This window comes from Hyperoodon ampullatus (genome assembly GCF_949752795.1).
Source record: "Hyperoodon ampullatus genome assembly, chromosome: 3".
NCBI classification, from domain to species: Eukaryota; Metazoa; Chordata; class Mammalia; order Artiodactyla; family Ziphiidae; genus Hyperoodon; species Hyperoodon ampullatus.
Genome location: NC_136916.1, coordinates 45,290,264 through 45,309,247, shown reverse-complemented (window position 1 = coordinate 45,309,247; position 18,984 = coordinate 45,290,264). Strand labels below are relative to the sequence as shown.

The 18,984-nt window shown below is 36.5% G+C and overlaps 1 protein-coding gene across 1 annotated transcript in view; it reads right to left on the bottom strand.

Moving 5' to 3' along the window:
* UNC13C (unc-13 homolog C) overlaps nucleotides 1-18,984 on the bottom strand; it is a gene marked incomplete at both ends in the record, with an annotated part of 584,133 nt that overhangs the window by 54,227 nt on the left and 510,922 nt on the right. Inside the window, 4 exons of the mRNA XM_079701234.1 lie at nucleotides 2,887-2,967; nucleotides 9,194-9,250; nucleotides 11,784-11,907; nucleotides 16,348-16,497. Coding sequence (XP_079557360.1) covers nucleotides 2,887-2,967; nucleotides 9,194-9,250; nucleotides 11,784-11,907; nucleotides 16,348-16,497 — 412 coding nt within the window. The remainder of the gene's footprint in view (nucleotides 1-2,886; nucleotides 2,968-9,193; nucleotides 9,251-11,783; nucleotides 11,908-16,347; nucleotides 16,498-18,984) is intronic.

The following is an 18,984-nucleotide window of genomic DNA, read 5'->3' as shown; positions in this document are numbered from 1 at the left end:
GTGTTGGCAGGTAAATGTAACGTCTCTAAGGCCAACCACACCAGCTGCAGAATATCATTGTAATTCTGTTTCTTGTGCCATGTTCTATCCTTTTAACATACAGTTGAAACTACCTGCATCTGGTATGACTAATCCAGTCCAATTAGAATGTTAGTATTTAAGAAAGTTAATATTTTCATCGGTACTTGTGTAGAGGTTGAAGGATTTCACATTATTTTAAATAATTAAAAAGAAAACTAAATAATTGAAATACAGTATTTTAATTTAAAAAGAACTAATCTCTGTAGGAATATTACTTGTTTTGGTTTGCTACATTTTCCTACACCTTGTTAACATTTAGTGAAATAATGAAACATAGAAGCAAGGACACTGATTTTAGAGTTTGGAATCTTTTCTCAGCTCTGCCAATTACAAGCAACTCTGTGGCCTTAGGCAAACAAGTTAAACCTGCTTAACCTCTGCTTTTTCATCTGTAAAATGTGAATGATCATTCTTGATGTACCTAACACCCAGGATGTTTATAAGGATCAGGAGAGAGAATTTACGTATATGAAAGATGATTGAAATAATGCACAACACTGTTTCAGTCTATAGTCTACAAATTCCATAGCATTCTCTTCCTTTAGTTCTCACTTTCTCATGTCCAGCTTATTTGCTTAAATTCAGCTAAAGAGGAATTAAGGATCATGTCTTTGGCAGCCTGGGTAGCATCTACTGCTTCCGTATAAGAATATCTTTCTCATGAAGTCTCTGCCTTACAGTATTCCCTTTGCTGGGCTCCCAGCAGACATTGAATCACTAGCTCTTGAGGCTACAATTCTTTTAAGTAGTACTCCTCTTTCTCCTGAATTCCTTTGCAGTCAACATTACAGTTAGTGCCTTGTAGGATAGTCAGGGCGAATCTCAGACTCAGAAAAGATAAAAGGGTCTCAAAGCAGGTAAAGCAGGTGTAGCATGGGGACCCCAGAGAAAAAGTTGGGAAATAAGGAGACTGAAGACCTGACCTCAGACTCTGAGGTTCAGAAGGACCAGGGTCAGACTCTGGTCCTGGAGAACAAGATAATGATATGGATCCACTTGCTGGATCTTGGACACCAGGCAGTAGTTTTTTCCTAAAGGGCAAGGCAAGTGTCTGGTGCCTGAGGCTGAACTAAAATATCATTGGATGACCTGGGAAGGAAGATGGGATAGTTGAGCTGTCAACATGTAGATCAGGGGGATCTGCTTGGGATCAGGATTGTCCCAGAGTTTGGGCAGAACTAGTCCTGCAGGAGGTGGTCATTTGTCCCCACCAAGAAGAATTAGAGAAATGCTGGGGTTAGAAACAGGAGCCAGGTCTGTCAGTACATTGAATGCCATTCTACATTTTCACAGAACATATTTTTTATTTTTTATTTATTTATTTTTTTTTTGCATTACGTGGGCTTCTCACTGCTGTGGCCTCTCCCGTTGCGGAGCACAGGCTCTGGACGCACAGGCCCAGCAGCCATGGCTCACGGGCCTAGCCGCTCCGCGGCATGTGGGATCTTCCCAGACCGGGGCACGAACCCGTGTCCCCTGCATCGGCAGGCGGACTCTCAACCACTGCGCCACCAGGGAAGCCCCACAGAACATATTTTTCTTGCGCTCTCTCTTAGAGTCATCCATTGACCTTATAAAATCCATGAAGGCTGAATTCTGATTTTAAAAATCTATTTTTTCTACTATCACTTCCTTATTTGTAGCCAGTGCTGCTATAACTCCATAGGGTCAGTCATTGCTTATTCATATTTTTGAAAATTATTTTCAAAAAGAACAGGTTTTTTATTTTTCCCTTTTTTTCATGCTTACCATTTTAAAAAATGATTTTGCAAAATTTTTACACTTCCAGCCCATACTCTGGCTGCATCTTTAGAAATTCCATCACTGTCATCTCACTGCCGAAATTCACACTCACCACTTTCCACCAGGTGTCACAAAATAGTCACCTCACAAATTTCATTTTGCAGTTTTCGACACTGAAGTAGCAAAAGATGTCCTCTTATTAAATGCTGAAACTACAAAAGTCATGAAGTAATAGTGTTTTGAAGCTGTCCAATTATTATACAAATAGAACTCTGTTTTAATGACTACCATTGCAGTGTCTGTTTCTATCCAGTGAGATTATTCTGTGCTCTGAAAATGGCTTGTGGTAGCTCACAGTTCTTTGCTACACTATTCACACATCCTTGATAACAGATGCTTCCCCAAGTGAAGTATTGAGACATTGGACACAGTCCAAATTTAGGAGATGAATTAATTTTTCACTCTTTAATAAACTTTCACATATAAATATAAAATGTATGTATATAAATCTATAAAGAATCATAGGAAAACAAAGAAATTCTAAGTTATGTTTTGAGATCTGCTTATATTTAGCTCACAATCCAATAACTTTTGGTCAACCTTTGGCTATGAAAAATTGATGCGCACAATGCAATGCCTTTGCGTTTTCAGCAGAAAACTAAATTATTGTCCTTACTAAGAGAGAAGAGAAAATTGATCTTTCCAAAACCATTTCAGCAAGCATAGAAAACACAAACAGAAATTCTGTTAACCCTAAATCCCCTGAAGTATCTATTTAACTGGGCTTTGGGGGTACATGTCTTTCTTTGAAAACACCTGTTAAACATAGATTTCATACACATTTTCTAAAGGTAGACAAAGGAAGCAACTCTAAGGGCAGAGCAATATGGATGTAATAATGACATAGTATGGCCTAAGTCTGACACACTCCCAGAATGTATGTGTACAACTGTCTACTGTGTCTATGGATGGCACAGCTCTACAGACATGCATCTGGGGGTACTTTTCTCTGAGGGTACACAGAGAACTCTGGATCCATATCCAGGGACACTATAACCTTACCTTGATGGTAGCCAGGACCACCTCCATTATAGCACACTGTCTCTGTGTCAGACCCTTGGTATCCTCTCGAATCATGTGCTCCTGGAAAACAAGTGAAACACTGCTTATAAAATTACCAGTTCATTTATTTAACAACTGTTTTCAAACAAAATCTGTATATAATCCCTGTATGCAGATATTTCCCTTTTGAGATATTTTTCATATGAACACATTTTAGAGGATGATTTTGTCAGATATTTAATAAAAATCCATTTTGCCAAAAGAAGAAATGCTTTTGAATGTTTTAATTTTAAAATGCTTTTAAATGTTTACTTAAAAAGCAGTGCTTTGATTCATAGGTGGCTTTATTTTTCACCTGCAAGCTAATGGTAGGGAAAAAAAAAGAGATAAACCTGGAAAATGTGTGTCCAAGCTTTTCCACCTTAATTCCTGCTTTCTGTTCTGTCACACACAGGAAGGTCCATCATGTAAGGGATTTAGGAGGTAAATTTTAGCCTCATTCAATTATCACTGATAAAACCTACTTTAAGTATAATGTTCCCATTTTATCTTCTTTCTAGAATACCCTTAATGCTTAGTCATTACCAGGAAAATTCCTAAAGAATTAACTGATTTCGGCTCTGGAGATTTTCTATATTTTAAAGTCATTTTTCAATATTTTGGAACTGATTTCCATATTAACAATGCATTTTCCTCATTGTTCACTATGAACTTTCTCTTTATTTAAAACTATTTTAGGGAAATCATGGTAGAAAGTTGAAGACAACAATAAAGGAACTTTGTCTAAAAGAAAAATTTAGAAATTCCTGACCCCCATATTGATATAATCTTCCCAGGGCATCCACTATTCTAGGTCAACAACATTCAACAAATTTTATTGAGTGCTTATTATGTGCCAGCACTGTTCTAGGTGACAGATATATTGTTTCATAAAAGAAAGACTTTTGTCCTCCTGGAGCTTAAATTCTAACTTATGTAAGTGTCTCTTTGTGAATTAGAAGGAAAGCTGATGTAGCTCTGAGAATGCAAGACTTGGTCAAGGGATCAGTGCTTTTGGTCAATAATAAAAGGTGCCTCTTTTTCTACGGGGTACAGCTGCACATCAATACATGTGGCTTAGCAAGTGTTGCATGGTCCCTAACTCGGCCGTCATTCACTCCCTTAGTGGGACAGTTTTGTGCAATGTACAAGTTGTACAGTCACAGACAGTGGCTCATCCTTCTATTCTAGCCTTTGTCTTACTCTGTCATTTAGTAGAGGCCATGACTTTCTGAAGATAATCTATATGTTTTACTCACTTCTGCAGACTTTCAGTGCCTACCTTGGCAATTATCACCTGCTAGGCCCTCAATATGTTTTTGGTAATTGAATTGTACTTCTTCAGCATATCCTAAATGATTCAATATGCTTGAATGGAATCACACTCTTCTGAATATTGCTGAAAACATGGTATAATGCTGGATCCATGATATACACTTCTGCATCTCACTGCCTCTTTCTCTGATATAGGGATTTCAACACAAACATATGAGTCCATTTAATATTTTTAAAATATTTAAAAAACGGGTAGTTAGAATATTAACTACCCATTGGGATCCAAAAATATGGAAAAATTTTGCCAAATTATAGAGAGAAATGCTTTACTTTATATTAAATAAATCTCTCTGACTTCATCAATCTTGACTGGCTTTTTGATGTCAGATTATTTTTTAATAGATGCTAATACATAATATATGTTACTGCTATAGAAAAATACAATTCTTGCAAGAAATGATTTTCTGGGATTTAGCAATAGCTCATTGAAATAAGGTAGTCTCTGAAAAAGTCTTGTTAATGAGTTACTCCTTGCTTGCAGTAAATTCATAGTCTCAGATGTATTTTTACTAACTGGTTTTGATATTGTGTCACCTGTCCATAAAGATGTATTCAGTTTTTTAAAAATGTTATGCCAAATAAATCTGATCCCATAAAATAGTGATAAGTTGGGCATACTTAATATACCTACATTATAAAGTTCCAGAGGATGAAGTAATATAGAATATGTCAAAATCTGAATAAATGTTTGCTTAATGAATTAATCCTAAATCATAATAACATGGAGAAAAGCAATTAGTTTCTCTCATTGTTCTATTTTCCTTGTTTCTGTGTTCTTTTAAGTAAGGTAGTCATTTGTTAATATTTCTATATAGGATTTCTGAATTTACTCATCAATACAATTATTTCAAATGATGCTTTTCCTGTGGATCAAATATGCTTTCAAATTAATACATGAAAATGAAAAAACCCATGATTTAAAATGAAAACAAAAACAACATTGAAAGTGACATTCTAGTAAAATATGGGAAAACAGCTTTATAAAATTTGCAGTTCTGCCTAGAAGAGAACATAGGCAAAACATTCTGACATAAATTGTACCAATGTTTTCTTAGGTCAGTCTTCCAAGGCCATAGAAATAAAAGGAAAAACCAAGAAATAGGACTTAATCAAATGTACAAACTTTTCAGACACATAGCACAGGGAGATCAGCTTGGTGCATTGTGACCACCTAGAGGGGTGGGATAGGGAGGATGGGATGGAGACGCAAGAGGGAGGGGATATGAGGATATTTGTATACGTATAGCTGAGTCACTTTGTTATAAAGCACAAACTAACACTCCATTGTAAATCAATTATACTCCAATAAAGATGTTAAAAACAATAATAATAAAAAACAAACAAAAAAATGTACAACCTTTTGCACAGAAAAGGAAACCATAAACAAAATGAAAAGACAAGCTATAGACTGGGAGAAAATATTTGCAAATGATGTGACTGAGAAGGGTTAATTTCCAAAATATACAAACAGCTCATACAACTCAACAATAGAACACCAAACAACCCAATCAAAAAATGGGCAGAAGAACTAAATAGACATTTTTCCGAAGAAGACATACGGATGGCCACAGGCACATGAAAGGATGCTCAACATTACTAATTTTTAGAGGAATGCAAATCAAAATTACAATCAGGAATCACCTCACATGGATCAGAATGGCCATCATTAAAACTCTACAAATAACAAATGCTGGCGAGGGTGTGGAGAAAAGGAAATCCTCCTACATTGTTGGTAGGAATGTAAGTTGGTGCAACCACTATGGAAAACAATATGGAGGTTCCTCAAAAAACTAAAAATAGAGTTGCCATACAATCCAGCAATCCTACTCCTGGGCATATATCTGGACAAAACTACAATTCAAAAAGATACATGCACCCTTATGCTCATTGCAGCACTATTCGCAATAGCCAAGACATGGAAACGACTTAAATGTCATTGACAGATGAATGGATAAAGAAGATGTGGTACATATATACAATGGAATACTACTCAGCCATAAAAAAGAATGAAATAATGCCACTTGCAGCAAAACATGGATGGAACTAGAGGTCATCATACTAAGTGAAGTAAGTCAGAAAGAGAAAGACAAATACCATGATATCGCTTATATGTGGAATCTAAAATATGACACAAATGAAGCTATCTACAAAACAGAAACAGACTCACAGACATAGAGAACAGACTTGTTGCCAAGGCGGGGCTGGGGGAGGAATGGATTGGGAGTTTGGGGTTAGCAACTGCAAACCATTATAATATATAGAATGGATAAACAACAAGGTCTTACTGTATAACACAGGGAACTATATCCAATCTACTGTGGTAAACCACAATGGTAAAGAATTTCTAAAAGAATGTATATATATGTATAACTGAATCACTTTACTGTATAGCAGAAATTAACACAACACAATAAATCAACTTCAGTTAAAAATTTGCAATTCTGTGTTTTGGCTAGAGTTTTAATTTTTTAGATAACAATGTAGAGGGCTTATTGCTCTGTAATTCAAATAATAACTAAATGGACCAAAAATTTAAAAATCAAGGGACAATAATTGGAAAACATGATTTAAAACTAAGTTATTTTTCCATCACCTATGGATAACATGATTCAATTTTTAGCCCTTCAGATTATTTCAGTCTTAATGAATTAACTTTTTTAGGACATTTTATTCATAATTTGCTTTTAGTTCATTATAATCAAAAGAGAATTCACTGAATTGAGGAAATTTTGAGGCCACGAAGGGACCTAAAGTGTGATGTTTTCTGTGAACTCTGATTTTTCCCAGGTAGCGTGCATATGCCCACTGAGGATCTGGTCTCTCCCATTTAGTGTTCGTAAGATTTGAATGGGGGTGCCTGCACCTCCAGCTCAGGGGTGGGTATGTGAATTAAGCCAAATAGCATATGCCATTCCCCAGGCCACAGTGGTTGGCTTGGGAGTGGTGATAATATTCTATTAGAGTTGATGATGTGCCAGTGGACTTTGCTGGAATTCCTTGCACCAAGGGGGGGGGGGTCTTCTTTTTTTTTTTTTTTTTTTACAAGATTTCAAGTTCAAAAATGTTAGATATAAGCAGAGAACCATCTTACAAACAGGAAGGGAGGTTTGTTAAGGCAGTAAGTCAAAAAAGAAAAGAGCAGAGTTGAGAGACAGTGAGTAACTGGGTTCTATAACATTGTTTGACTTCCTAATCAAGCAGTGATGGAAACCAGAGTTATCCCAGGACTATAAAGTTTCATGGAGCAATGAATTCCTTTCTTGCTTTTGTTAGTCTGGCTTTCCATCACTTGAAACTGAAATAGTTATAGCTGATATAACAAACATTCAGTTCAGAAAACTGAAGCTGGGGGAGATGGAATATGTTTCCCAGTGTCACACAGAATGCTAGACACATAGCCAGGGCTATTTCTTTTGTAATAAGACACTGTGATGTTTTTTCACTTTCATGGTTTTCTATGAGAAACTTCAACACTGTATAAATCCATTTTTCAAAGTAGGGACTAGAAATGTCAGGGAGGTAATAAGAAGGATAAAGAAAGCAATGGAGATCCAAGATCCAAAACGATAGTTTGACACTGAAACCTTCTACTTTCCCTCTGAACCACCAACATCACTGAATACCTGTGAGAAACAATTTTATGTCATGGTTATGTCTTCTAAATGGATTATTGGCTTTTAATTTTTTTCTGACAAAGGGGATAATGAAGGTGATATAATAAAGTACTGACATTATAGGGCACCTATTTTATCTCAGTAAGTAATTATACAGTCAAATGGATTATACTTTGCCTGTGTTGTACACACAAAACAGTGCCAGTGATACCTAACCCTGAGCCGCCAGCTGGGGGAGAGAAGCAAGATAATCCCTGTGAGTGGGAGGTGGCATACTCTTGACAGGTACCATGCAAAGATAATGCATGCATTATCTCATTTATCCTCACAACAATTCTCTGAACCAAGTGTTAATATTGTCTGGATTTTACAAATGCCAAATCTGAAAATTAGAAAGGTTAAATACTTTGGGCAGTGTCACATATTTGGAAGCAGCTGAGGTAGAATATGAGCCAAGGTGGTCAGTATCTGGAACCCACCCCCATGCTATACTATATTCTAATAGGTAGTAATGGAACAGGAACAAATATTTCAACTACAGGCACAATGTTGGCCTATATGTGGTCCACTGATACATGAATGGATAAAAAACATGGTATATACTTACAATAGAATATTATTCAGCCTTTAAAAGGAAGGAAATCCTGCCATGTACTACAACATGGATGAACCTGCAGGACATTTTGCTAAGTGAAAAAAGCCCGTCACAGAACTGCAATATGTATTTTAACAAATCAAGTTCCTATTCCAGAGGGGAAAAAAACCTGAGGTTCCCTGCACAACTGCAAAGTCTTGTGAGTCTCAAGCGATAATAAAAGGTAAGGTTATTTATGCAGCAAATCCTTGTTATAATGGGGTTGATTATGTCGACGAGTTCAATGTCTGCTTTGATGAGTTTATTTTCCCGCATTAGGTTTCTTGCCTTAAGAGTTCTCTAGACTTTCCTGGATTTCTATGAAGCATTTTTTGCCTTTATTCATACAAAATCAGTTTACTATAGAGAAGAAAATATGCTCTCTAATTTAATCTAATTTAAAGCAGTAATGCTTCATGCTTCAACACAAAGTCAAAAGTTCCCAGTTGCTCTATGAATTGGAAAATATGAGAAATATGGAGTGTGGGGAGAAGAAGACAGTACAATTCAGTCCCTAAATTTTGATCTGATTCATCCTTAAAGCAGATTGTGAGATCCCAGACACACATCCTCCTATAGTCCTGCCATATTAAATACCATTACTAATAGGAGGTTGGTTTCTCACAGAGTTGTAGTTAGCTCATAACTTTTCATAGACAACTAGTAATTTCTTTATTCTTATTACCTTCAGTTTGGATAGTTGTCCCAGATCTTTAGCTGCAGTGAAAATCATCTGGGGTCCCTAGAGACAAACACAGAAAAGGAGAGAAGAGGACTCAGTCATAAGATCTTCAGTAACAGTCAAAGTAGAAATGTAGTCAATAGACAATGTACTCTATTTTTCTTATTATATTTGTAACTTTAATGCCATAAGCCCTTAACTGGTCTACTTTACAGCTTGGATCAAAGATATCTAGTACTGCTGGCAATACAACTATCTTCATAGGCATCCTACTTCTGGAAGTTTTAATCTGAGTTACTGAATGGGTTACTGCTAGTGTATCCAGTTTAGTGTAGTGTATGTATTACCTCAGTGAGCTTTATCTTTTATTTCTTTATTTGTAGCAGAGGCAACTAATTCACTCCACTCCCCACCCCCCCAAAATAAATCTATGCAAAATGTCAAGATCCAGAGCTGAAGAAGGTGGAGCTGGTCCACCTGACATGCCATCCAATCTATCAGAGCCCTGCCCTCGTAACTCCTCCCTCAGCCAGAGGTTTTCCCTAGCACCCCAAGGCCCTGGGGAGAGCTTGAAAAACAACAGAATAAACACCAGAAGCACTACTAGAATACTCAACAGTAGCCTAGAATGTTTTCACAATAAAGAAAACCAGCTATTCTGAAGTCGTAGTCTCCATGTTTTTATTGGAGCCTGTATATTCATTGAGAAATCCATACTTGGAGATCTTGATGTTCGAGAAAATTGAGGTGATGGTTAGCGTTCCTAGGGAAGATCTTATATCAAAAAATGAAATGTCATATACAGCACTTCTGCTATTATAACATGATAGGTGTAGTCTTGAAAAAACTCATATTCTGTAAAATTGTGCATTAGAAATAGTAAGGCTTTTGGGGAAAATAGGAGGGGGCAGTGCAAAGTCCATGCAATTTTGTTACCAAAGAACTATCAAAAACAATAAATGCTACTTTGGGAGACAGCATGAACAGCTCAAAGGGAGCTCAGTGAAGCTGGTGGCTACCTTGAGGGATATTAAAAATGTTAAAAAAAAAAAACCCAAACAAACAACAGCACAATAGAGTATAATGTGGGCTGAGACAATGCCTGTAGAATTGGAGCTCTGAGCACAGGGACAGGGTAGCCTGCCACGTGTGAGATGCTAGGTGCATGTATCTGGATACAGACCGATGTGCAAGTATGCTCCCTTCCTCTTTTTTATCTTTTTAAAAACAGGATGAAAGGGCTCCTGCCTATGTAGCAGCCAAGCTGAGCGCTCTTTCCTTTCCTGCTGAAGTTTATAGCTTTTCTGTTATATTCCCAAGCCTCTCACCTAGAAAAATTTACTTATAAAGCAACCCAACTTGCAGATTGCACTGACATCATTCCTCTATTGGCAAATTAAGTGAGAGGTAACTGGTGTTACAGAAATGCATTACGTGTTATAGCAGAATAAGGGGTGTGTGAGAATGTGGGGTGTGTGTTTCTGTATGTGATTTGGCTACTCACATGTGTAGGCTATAATGATTATACCATACACTCGCGGCATGAAGCAAAACTCAAAGTGATGTATATTTAACACTCACTGGCCATAAATCAACACAAACATGAATCTTTGCACCTTGGAACACTTTACAAGAAAACATTTTCTATATAATCTCACTGGATAAATATGGACTGAGTGTGCATGATTAATGGTGTCAATATATATTTTAGTTTAGTTTATAATTACTCATTATTTGCATCAACTTATCGTCCTCAGTCACAGCCAAAAATTTATTCCATAGCAGGTGCTTCTTAGGGTTATTTCTTGCCTCGCTTGGCTCAGGATATGCTGAGTTAGCTGGACGGGGTATCCACTTGACCACTGTCTGACTTTTGCTGCCAACTGATCTTTCTGGTTCTTTTTGATTTCACTGTGTATGATACAATCACATTCTTCAAATGCACTAAAAGATGTCTCCTGTATTAACCACCAAGTGCGAAGGTGATAGATAAAAGCAAAAGGGAAAAGTAAGAATAATTCCAGATAGCAGTGTTGGCTTTATCTTCTTCAACTGTAAAACTGCAGAAAGAAACAGCAGGCATATTCTATCAAAAATCTATTTCCCTGGGGTGGGGGGGTCATAATAAAATTAAATAAAAATTACATGTATAGAGCCGATAACCCTACAAGTTGAGCTTTGATACATTTGTTTTTCAAGAGATAACATTTGAAATGTCAAGCCAGTGTGAAGTATGACTGCTATTGCCACTATTTAAAATTGATTTGTGATGGGGGTGCAGGAGGATTGCATTGGGAGTTTGGGACTAGCAGATGCAAACTATTATATATAGAATGGATAAACAACAAGATCCTGTTGTTTAACACTGGGAACTATATTCAATATCTTGTAATAAACCATAATGGAAAAGAAAAAAATTGATTTGTATAAGGTGATGTCATTGGAATGATCATTGCTAAGACACTGTATACCACACCCTTTTCCCCAAAATGAATTTAATTACTATTTTGTCTGGATCAAAACCATTCATTGAAACAAAAAACAATTAGATGGGCTATTGAAAATATAATCAAATGTTAGTTTGACTACTTACTGTTTGATCTGTCAGAGGAGGGAGGACAATTTGTTTTTCTATTTTGTTGAGAACTAGCTTCCATAGTTCTTTCAATATGCGCTTCAGGACTGTTTTCTCACAGATTTTTGCTGAGAGACTTAATCTGAAATGAAATAAAACACACAATCACTTATAAGTCTCTTACTGAGGTATCATTTTATTGATCAGAAATTCACATTTTCAGCACTGACATTCAAATACCTGAATAGGTCTTTATAATTTTCAGATGCTAAATTTCATTTCATTTACTGAAAAAAATACATAATATCAAAAATCTGTTTCATCATATTATACATTAGGTAATTCACTGTTTGGTAGAAAATGAATTCAGAGTATTTCCTTTCTTAAATTGCATCCTAAACTGACATCAAGTCTCCCAAAGTATACAATTTTTACCTGCATTCCAGACTTGTATTTACTATATGCTCCATGTTCATGGTACAGGCCAAACACCAAAGCAGCACATTTTCATCACTAGCTGGCACTGGACCAACATGGCAAACATGCATATGATTTCACTCAAGAGCAAAACTTTACCAACTTTATTTATTTTCCAGATTTATTGAGATACGATTGATATATAACATTGTGCATGTTTAGGGCACACAAGATAATGATTTGATATATGTACATACTGTGAAACAATCACCACCATAAATTTAGTTAACATTCATCACCTCACATAGTTATTTTGTTTTGGCTTGTGATAAAAACTTTTAAGATTTACTCTTAGCAATTTTCAAATATATAATTTAGCATAGTTTCCTATATTTACCATACTATATATATGCTGTGCATTACATCCTCAGGACTTATTTATCTTATAACTGGAAGTTTGTACCCTTTGACTCCCTTTACCTATTTCCAGCCAGCACAAATTTGTTCTCTGAGTTCAGATTTTCTAGAGTCCCAATTTACCAACTTTAATAGGTTTAAGGGATTCCTTACAAATTCTTCTCATGGTGAGATAATGATGGTAACATCATCTAGCATTTATATAATACTTTAGTTTAGAAACCTCTTCTGCAGATTTCTCACTTATTATATGAGTAGCTAGTATATCCATTTTAGAAATCAAAACCCAGCTCAGAGACTTTGGGGAACTTGTCTAAGGAAGTGAGGCTAGTAAGTGAGGGCTGAGAGCCAGTACATTGTCCAATGCCCCATGCTACCCTTGGTAAACGTACTTGTGTGTGAAGGCCCAGCAATACATGAAGGCACAGTGCTGCATAAAGATTTATGGAATGTACCATAATATGTTACTGAACTCTTCGAGACTCCTTTAATAAGAGTTCATCAAACCTGCTGCACAGAGGGCCAAAGGGGGCGGGTCATATATTTCAAGGTAGCCTCATGGACTTTCTATAGTGCTACTAAGTACTCTGTACTTTTGGACTCAGAAATTATAAACTGGGTTCTGATAGAGACAGAATTGACTTTTAAATATATAATTAACATTTAAGGAATTAATATTTAAAGGCATGTGATGTGTGAGAGGCAAAGGGAGAGATTTCCCAAACACATTTTCATGTAGAAGTATTTCTCCTAACACTGCTGTGTATAGATACCTATTATGTAAAAATACATGAAAGTGACCTCCTCTGGTTTAAGAGGAGAGTTGGGGGTCCCTGAGCCATAGCTATGGAACTCTGTAGCCCCACTGGTTTGGAAATCATTGTTCAAAGGTGGTAGTTCTAGCTTCCTGGTAGATAGGTATTTGCTATACGGACATAGGGTGGAAACCAGATGATGTGTCATGGAAGAACAGCAGAACCTACCCTCAGAGAAATTCCTAGGATGATTTGAGATGCAACAAACCTGCCCATTTTACAGCAGATGTGTCATTTCCATTTCCAAAAGGTCTGAGTTTAAAAATTGATCTTGTTTTTATGGTCAGCTGATGTACTTGGCATGCTAACTAACCCTGTTTAAACTGGAACTGAACCAATAGGAATAAAATTGTTGACATGTTTGCAGCTCTGCATGGGATTTCTGTTAGCTGGAAATGGCCCTTATAGCTTGTTTTATAGAGTGGTGAGGTCTTGATGGAGAAAATGGAGCATAAAGAAATACGATGTTTTATTTAAGGAGGCTGCACAAAGAGTCTATACATTTATAATTTAACAATTTTTAAGGGGATTGTCTCAAAACCACCTTGAAGACTTACTTTGGCCCTTAATCATTCATTTTAAATAACAAAAAATAGAGGGGAAATCTAGCAACTGCTTCCTTAATTTAGTCAGAGTTAACCAACTTGGTAATGCAAGCTGAACACATATATTTTGGAACCTGAGCTATCTATTTTGGCTGACCACAGAACCAATTAACCAGACAATTTTCAAATGCCATGTAGACTAGCTGCTAATATGATTTCCTGTCACACAGTTGATCATATTCTCATGAAAATATATCCAGCTGCTTTTCCTACCCCCTGGAACGCCCATCCCCTAATTCCATACCTCTAAAGCCTAACTGCCTTTAAAGAAGACCCAACCCAAGTGGAATTTCTACGGACCATCTGAACAGGAGATTATTACTTTACACCTTATTGCATTTATTCTACTTTTCTTATTTTTTCTTTCCAAACTCTTAGCTCCTTGAGAACAGAATTAATATCTAACTTTTAAAAAAGTCCTCTAACAAGTGGACTTATGGCTGTACATACTGTATTAGCCCAGAAAATTTCCACAACTCTCCATGCCTCATATAATATCTCTTTCCAAAATTTTAAAATCTTTTACAATATTTTAAAGCTAATTGATGTTTTTCTATTTTTATATACTGTTCCTTTCTACTGAGAATTAGAGGAAATTACATACATGATGATATAATAAAGTATAATTAGAAAGAGAAAATAAGACTGAGGAAAATAAGAATCTAAATATCCTGAAAAGAAGAGCCAACCCACTTTATGTATTAGCTCTGTTTTGTAGATGATGAAATGGATTCAAGCTCCCTCAACTAGTAGATAACAGTATTAGGATAACTTCAAACTTTTTGTATGTTCCACAACTTTGCTTATAGCATATGCAAAAATAAATAGTTTTGTCAATGATCAATGATGTATCTCCAAACTGCTGCCTGGAATTCCAAAAACAGAAGGCATTCCAGTAGGAGTTTTAAGAAGATCAGGATTGCTTTGTCCTGCCCTCCACTCACCATCACATTCACAACTAAATGGTAGTTTCTGTGATTCAATTAAGTCTTGTCCATAGAAAAGAGCCATATAAGATGACACAAATTTCAAGGGGTTATATAGGAAATGAGGTGATAAAAGTGTCTATTAGGAAACTAAAGATATGAAAACGCCTTTCTCTCTTTCTTCCTCTTCTCTCTCTTTTCTTCCTCCCTTTCTTCTACTTTTTTCTTCTACACCACTTGCCTACCTACTTCCTGCTAAGCTACCTAATTACCTATTCACCTATCTTCTAGATATTTCCCCCAGCAGACAGAAAATAAGACTTAATTTTTCTACCAAGTACTAAAATTAAAGTGATAAGAACATTAGTCTTACTTATGCAGTAAGGTTATAAGCAAAGGAAAATGGAATTAATGTAGAAGTCATAAATATATAGAAGAGGTTCTCCTTACTAATTCCTTCTTTGTTATCCTTATCTTTAAGGAAAGGTACTGTATCCCTCTTATTTATCTTGGTATCTTTGGCATTAATTAATTTTCCACAACAATATTAAATGAGGTGATATATGTAAACTAGTAGATATAATACTGGTCCCATGGTAGGGATTCAAAATTATTTTTTGCTTTTCTACCTTTAGTTCTGGTTTTAAGTATCACTGTTTAAGAAATCATACCTCTTGCTGCTTTAGATAAATGGTTCCCAATTGTGAACACATTTTAAAATGTAGGTGCCTGGACCCTACTCCAAACTTACAAAATTAGAACTTCGAAGAGGAGGGATGGAACAGAAGCAAAATAAACCAAACTTTTTGGTTCAGAACACTGTCTTAGTTGGTCATAAAGACCTTCATTCCCACCCACTCCCACCACTACTGGACTGGAATCTCCATGGAATCAAGGACCTTGACTCTCCATCATCACTGTCCAGTGCCTAGATTAGAGTTTGAAACAGGTGGGCACTCAGTAAATAGTTATTGAAGGTGGGGTGAGGCAGCAATCTACTTGCCTCAGAGCTGAATTAACTGTAGTCACTTTTGTGCTATTCTCTTCTTCAGCAGGTTTCTGACATGAAATCAGATATTCTGGAGTCAACTCAGTCTTTCTCCATGTCCAAGAAGTTGCAGAACAATATGTTATCTGAGAAGCATGAAATCCTAAATCTCTCTATGCCTCAGAGCAGCAACCTCCTTAGTTATCCATACTTATTTCCTCTCCTTTTCTGTACATAGTCATTCCCATCTAGTAATGAACTAAGAGTTTTTCTTTTTTAATGAATTGATCTATTTCTCTAGAAGCCCTTTTAAAGCTGTCCTACATAGAGGAAAATATGTTTTTTTTTTCTCTCAAATCCATATCAACCAAATTGAGGGCAGAGAATAAAGAGAAAACTGGGTAGAACACTTACATTTTGTCCAAGAAGTCCATGAGAGGTCTTAATACAACCTCTGCATCCATAGCTGTACTGTTCTTATTAGATGTGGTATTTCCATTTGCTCTCATTTGATTTAGTTCAAAACTCATCTGTTTTACGCACTCTTCAATGATAAGCTGGAAACTGAAAATAAAGAATATAAATTCTGGAATAAGAGCAAACATTTATGCCTTCCTTTGCCAGTGTCTGTTAAATTCACCCCAAGGAGTTTGATCTATTTGCAATGGTGTGATAGCCCTTGCTCATTAGTTTTCAAACTTATTGTTTAGCTGCAAAAAATTTTGTTGCAGTGAAAGCTTACTTAGAACGCTTATATGTAAAGCAGGTAAGACTGATGCTTTTCAGGTCGAATTAACTTGAGTGGGAGATCCTCTGGCCCCCATCACTAACAGTAATAGCTGAGATGTCCCTCTGAGCATTTTTTTGGAAAAATGACTGTGAGGGACTCTTGGCATCTGGGTACACCTTCTTCACTTAGCCTCTGGAACTCCACACCCTTTTAGCTTTCCTCCAACCTCACTAGCTGCTCCTTCTCCATTGTCTGACCTCTAACTATCGTAATAAGGTTGCCAGACTTAGCATATTAAAACACAGAATGCCTAGGTAATTTTAATTTCAGATAGTGAATAATTTTAGTGTAAGTATGCCCCATGTGATACTTGGGACATATTTATACTAAAGATTGTCCATTTTTATATAAAGTTCAAATTTATACATTGGCAATCCCACCTCTAGGCTCAATCCTTGGACCACACCATTTCTCCATCAAAAATCACTTCTGTGGGGCTCACCTGGTGGCACAGTGATTAAGAATCCACCTACCAATGCAGGGGACACAGATTCAAGCCCTGGTCCAGGAAGATCCCATATGCTGTGGAGCAACTAAGCCCGTGTGCCACAACTACTGAGCCTACGCTCTAGAACCTGCAAGCCAAAACTACTGAGCCTGTGTGCCACACCTACAGAAGCCCACACACCTAGAGCCTGTGCTCCGCAACATGAGAAGCCACCACAATGAGAAGCCTGTGCACCGCGGTAAAGAGTAGCCCCCGTTCGCTGCAACTAGAGAAAGCCCGTGTGTAGGAATGAAGACCCAAAGCAGCCAAACATACATAAATAAAAAAATGAAATAAATTTATTTAAAAAAATCACTTCGTTGGCAATCATATCTAGTCTCATGATTTTCTTACCGTCTGTATACTGGTGAATATGACTTCTACTCTAAAATACAAACCATTATTAAACTGCCTATGTAGCCTTTTTACTTAGATAGAAGTCTAATGAATTCTTCTCATCCAATCTAATGAAATTTTCAACATCCAATCCGTCAGCAAATCTTTATAAAGTATATTAAATCTGAGGATCTATTATTACTTCCACAAAGCTACTGCACACCAAGCCACCATTATCTTTCACCTGAACTTGTGTAATAATTTCCTACATTATCTCTCTGTTCAACCCTCTACAGGTATCTTTTAAAATAGAAACCAGATCATGTTCCTTTCTTGCTAAAAACCTTCAATGGCTTCCAGATCCACTGGGAAAAAAAAGCTTAGAATGTATTTCATGGAGTTAATTAAATCCCAACATATTCTGGCCCTGAAAACTTCCCTGATGTCATTTCTTGCCACTATTCCCTCTGCTTCATTGCAGTCCCACCACAGTAGTCTCCCTGGTGTCCTTAGAATTCTCTGAGGACACTCTTATCTCATGGCCACTGTTATGTTCCCTCTGCCATGCAATTTCTCATGGGGCTGTTAGTCCCTCACTTATTACAGGCATAAGCCAAATGTCACCTCCTCGGAAAAGTCTTTCATAAATACTCCACCTGAAATGAAATTCCTATCATTCTCCATTTCCTTACAGTTCTTTATTGCATTCTCCATTATTTGACACATTACATAGTTTTTTTATCTATTTGTTTGTTGTCTATTGCTCCAAATAGAATATAAGCTCCATGAGGGCAGGACCGTTTTTTTCAGTGTTATATACCCACACCATGAGTTCCTCAAGAAATATTGGCTGAATGTATCAATGGACCATCCTCCTTCCACCCACCCTTATTAAATGTGTTGAACAGATAAATGGCCTGTTTAACAACACCCCATGACCTCCCCCACTTAAACCCTGTGCTCTACATGCCTATACTGCCCCACTAACCCCCCAAAACAAGATAGAAATATATAAATACATAGAATTTAATTAATCTATCAAACAGTGTGAACATTTCAGTGCTCAAAGTAAGATAGACCTAGAAAATAAACCCTAATCATACCAATGAATCACTTAGATATATACCACTTATATAGACAGACATCTCCCTAGATCTATCAGCCATTTTCATTAAAATTTTAATACTAAATCTAACGTAAATTATACAGGATAACTATATACATGTTACATCATTATATAAACACAACTTGTTAATGTAGCTTAAATTCTAAAGCAAGGCACTGAAAATGCCTAGATGAGTTTACTAACTCCATACTAACTCCCAGCCTTTCTATTAATTTTTAATAAAATTACACATGCAAGCATCTGCACCCCAGTGAGAATGCTCTCTAAATCATTACTATTAAATGGAGCAGGTATCAAGCACACTAATAGTAG